This window comes from Amphibalanus amphitrite, unplaced genomic scaffold (assembly GCF_019059575.1).
Source record: "Amphibalanus amphitrite isolate SeventyFive unplaced genomic scaffold, NRLGWU_Aamphi_draft 001113F_arrow, whole genome shotgun sequence".
Classification (NCBI taxonomy): Eukaryota; Metazoa; Arthropoda; class Thecostraca; order Balanomorpha; family Balanidae; genus Amphibalanus; species Amphibalanus amphitrite.
The window spans coordinates 92,182-96,609 of record NW_024882607.1 but is presented as its reverse complement, the minus strand read 5'-3'; the positions used below and the strand labels follow the sequence as shown (position 1 = coordinate 96,609).

Sequence of the window (4,428 nt, the reverse complement as noted above, 5' to 3'; positions counted from 1 at the left end):
GGGGGCTCGAGCCCGTGGAGGTCACAGCCAAGCCTTCGCAGCGCCATCAGCAGAGGCGGCTCAAGCGGTGCGGAATGAGAGGGTTCCACAGTACCTGGTGTGGGTGGAAGGGGCTGAGAGGTGGCCGTCTTCCTGGTTATAAACGCCCGTGAGCGGGCGCCATCTGAAGACGTTACAGTGCGTTTAACGAGTGACACCCACAGCCTGACCTTGAACGCGCCTCTGCACATTCTGTCGCAGTTCACGGACCTCTTCAGACTCCAAGGATGAGATGAGCTAGACCAGTCATGGATTGTTTACTATTTAAGCAAAACATACGTTTGAGATTAAAAATGCGATACCTTTACCGGCAAAGTAAAGCGCATACAAATTCTTATACGTTTTAGATACGTTTACATTGCAATCAATCGCGGTATGATAATTGATGACGCTCACTAAACATGCTTGCTGTAATATCAGTGCGGCTGGACCCTCAGAGCAGTGGTGGTTACATTCCTTAGGTATTTCGGCTTCCGTGCATGCTGAATAAGCCCCGTCCTATACCCCCAGTGCGATGAAAATTAGCCGGATCAGACAGCAGTAATCAGTGGAACTTAGTGGTTTTACCGACACGAAACAGCTTGCGTTAGATCTGACATTGGATGCTGAACTTTTCTGCGATAATCTGTTTTGTTTACCGTTTGTTCATTGTCAACTTGCGGATGAAAAGTGAATATCTTGTGTCACTAAAATACAAAAACAACAATAAATAAGTGAAGTCAACTTACCATTTTAACGTCTCTCTCCTCTCGACTCTCCTGTCTGTCCAAAGGTTCGCGATCCAGTAGCTGTCGAGCTAGACCGTCCTCTGCGGTTTGAGCCTGCTTGCGGCGAGCAGAGGTCTATGACAATTTTTATCAATAAGTTATTAAAAAGCTAGCATTTGCATTAAAAACCTGTTGCTACATACAACACATTCATTTTTTCATATACAGCAAGCTTGCAAAAATGGAGGAGGCAATAGTTATATTACAGAATAGCACCAGTCAGAACTGAGTGTCGAGAAGTGCAGTTGATCGGCCGCCGGGGTCGGTCACGGAGCGAACATGTGCACCTGTTGCGGAGACCGAGCCGACTCATTAGCGCTCCGGTTGAGCAGCGCCGAGCGGCGTGCCGCCAGCGGCATATGTTTGGCCAGCAGCAGGTTATAGCTGGCGGCCACCTGTCTGCCCAGCCCGGGCAGCCACACCACGCGGCCGGAGTTGCGGCTCTCCAGCACGCTGAAGCCGCGCCGGTGCAGGTCTGCGAGCAGCTGCCAGGCGCGGCGGTACGCCTCCAGCGCGGGCTGGCTCAGCGAGGCCGGCCGCAGCGTCAGCGCTAGCTGTAGCTGCATCACCTGGCCGGCCAGCAGCTCCAGCTCGTCAGGGTCCGAGTCCGTGAGGGAGCGCAGCGCGGCCGGCAGACGGGAGGCGGCGTGCGCCGAGAAGTCGGCCGTCACTCGCAGGTGATGTATGAGCCGCTCGGTATGCCCCAGACGCGTCACCAGCTCGGGGAGTCGCTGATACTGGCGGCCGGACGACAGACGGTGGTAGGTCACAGAGCCGTCACCCAGCTGCACGTGGCTGGTGGGACCGCGCCGGCCCGTCAGGTCGATCAGATGCACCTCGCAGCCCAGCTCCTCAGCCATGCCTTGCTCGAAGGCGTCATCATCGCTGTCGTTCGTGTGCCTGACGCTGTAGACGAGACAGTCTGTGACGCGCCACATATCGACAGGCTCAGAGAGGCAGAGCGCTGGCTCCTCCCATCCGGTGCGGCGGCTAAACCGACCCAGCTGCCGGCACGCGGCCAGCGGCGTCTCCAGATAGTCGAAAAACTGACGGTACAAGTTCAGAGAGAACGCCGGCGCTTCAGGCAGCTCGTCGTAGTCGTAACCACGACTAAATCTGTCGGCACATGGGAGTCGACATGTACGCTCAACTCGAAGTTGGTGCTTACATACAAACGATATTGGTCAGTTAGAACGGTGACCGCGGCACGAGTCAGCTAAGGGGTCTCGTGCCGTAGTTACTTGAGCGCATGCAGGGCTCTGCCGCTCTGCACCTTTGATCTCCCTGGCTTATCGCCCCAAAGTCGACTTTCTGGTAAATAGGATCGCTTATTATACTATGTTGAGTTTTAAACCCGTTTATGAGTACTTTACCTTTACAAGACTTACGTATGCGGAGTCGCGGACTCTTTGGCTAGCACGAGCTGCGTTGGCTACTCACACATTCTCGTACTGGAGCAGCGACGCGATGCTGATGACCAGGGTGACGGCGCAGAGGGCCCCCAGCACTTTGAGGAGAGCCGTACGGCGACCGGCCCGCAGGAGCATCGCTACACGCGATCACCTGTGGCCACCCACACCGTGCAGCTCAGTGATTAGCGCCTCTGGCCTCTTGTATGTAGCTTTATATTTACTGTAGGTACCCATAGTTATCATGTCCACAGCCCATCGAATCCATACCTATGTGTTCACAGTCATCGCGTAATGTTACATTCCTTTCACGTCGTCCACAGTACCTTCCTGGCAAAAAAGGGGCGCCCACTACACCATCATTGCACCCATAAGCAGAGCTTTTACCTACCTGGCGGTGGCCCGTTGCGCTGGCCGGAAGCTGTCCTGTCTGCGTGGCCCGCTGTCCTATCCGCGTGGTCTGTTGCCCTATCCGCGTGGTCCGCTGTCCTGTCCGCGTGACCCGCTGCCCTGTCCGCGTGGCCTGCTATTCTGTCCGCGTTGCCCGCTGCCGTCGTAGTCCACTGCCATTTTCTGTTGACTGTGTAACCCTGCTTGGCAACTGGTGGCCCCTCGACAGCGTATCGACCTGACTGGCACGACGCCCCGCGCCTCGGTTCCGGTACTTACATGCTCCGACGTCCCGCCTCAATTTTGGCCCTGGCTGAGTCACCAACGAGCCTGCCTATTTTCATATCCCGGTATCATTGTGGTCAACAATAGCTGTTTTCACGACGGCCATCTGGTACACGTTTGGTGCACATCTGGTGCAGATTAGGTGCAGATCTGGCCAAATTAAATAGGTTCAGTGTGTCTCTTAGTAGCTATCAGCTAGGGTTACACTATTTGCTTATATGCCTGCTTTGTCATATTATCAGAGAGAACCATCGATTAACCCGCGCCCTGCTGGGGGGGGGGGTGTTTGAACACCCTCGTTGTGGTTTTCGCGAATATCTCAAAAACGGCGGCGCGGAGCGCCGCCGCTTTTGGTTCACCTTATCATACATCAATTCTACACATGTTGTGAAAATTTCAGACCAAGGTCATTCAAGGTCAGGTCACCAGGTCACTTGAAGTGACCTCACCTCATAAAAAGTTTCAATGTCTGTCATAGCTACACCGAGTGACCGACCTGAATCAAAGCGACACCGAGTGATCGCTTTGAATCTTTCAGGGATTGCTAAGAGCAATAGCATGTACAAAATTTATATCTCAGAATTTTGATATCGATGACCTAAGGTCAGGTCAATTTTGCGACCTTCCCATTATAAGTCAATGGGAGAAAATTGAAATGCGCCTCTTTTGGACGAAAGACATTATAAACACTCCCAAACACTATATTACAAGTGGTTTCGACACACTGAACATGAAAATGGTGTCCGTGACCCCTGTTTATGCCCTGAGGTCATCTTAGGTCACGAATGGTATCTAACAGTTTTTCGCAAATAACTTTTGATAGAGCCATGCTAGAGCGATGAAAACGCCTTAGATGTGTTCAGCTCGACGATACGGATCGACTGATAAGCAACATGAACCTTTCCGGTCAGGTCATGACCTTGACCTGAGGTCAAATTTTCAAGTTGACCTTCCAAGGTCAAGTTATAGTTCATTCGATGCGTCTTGATGAGAGGAACACGATGCCGGTAAAAGAAAGCTCGTACAAGGCTTGGGGCAAAAGTTATTGCAGAAAAAACTGTTTTCGAAAAAATCGGCTATTTTTGCAGTTTTTGCCCCCTGCAGGCAAAACCGTTGACGTTAGGTCAAATCTGAGAGAATTACCCAGAAAGGGCGTTAATAGGGCTATCGAATGCGCTTTTCCGCGGCGCTGTAGCTTTATTGGTTCCCGAGTTATGCGTTGGTTTCTTGGAAATTGTCGACATTCGACCTGGAAATCGGCGAAATTTTGCCTTCAATGACCTCTGATGACCTGACCTTTGACCTGACCAAAAAATTGACCGAAGTGATTTCGTCATTATTTTTGACGCTCTTTCGAACGCTGCCTTCCGCGTATCGCTACGTGGCCCAGGAGCCGAGTTAGAAGGGGGGGTGTTCAAACACCCCCCAGCAGGGCGTGGAAATCCAGGACCCCCAGCCGGGCGCGGGTTAAAACACTGAAATAAATTCATAAAATAAAGACATTTGCTGTAAAAGAGATTAGGTGCAACTTTGGTCAA

The 4,428-nt window shown here is 52.1% G+C and overlaps 1 protein-coding gene across 1 annotated transcript; it reads right to left on the bottom strand.

Moving 5' to 3' along the window:
• Window positions 1-1,072: 1,072 nt before the first annotated feature.
• LOC122370237 lies at window positions 1,073-2,871 on the bottom strand. The gene is made up of 3 exons (XM_043345664.1): window positions 2,607-2,871; window positions 2,247-2,369; window positions 1,073-1,922 (listed from the first exon to the last, which is right to left on the bottom strand). The coding sequence occupies exons 2-3, from the start codon at window positions 2,351-2,353 to the stop codon at window positions 1,073-1,075; spliced, it is 957 nt and encodes a 318-aa protein (XP_043201599.1). The 5' UTR covers window positions 2,354-2,369; window positions 2,607-2,871.
• Between the last annotated feature and the right edge of the window lie 1,557 nt (window positions 2,872-4,428).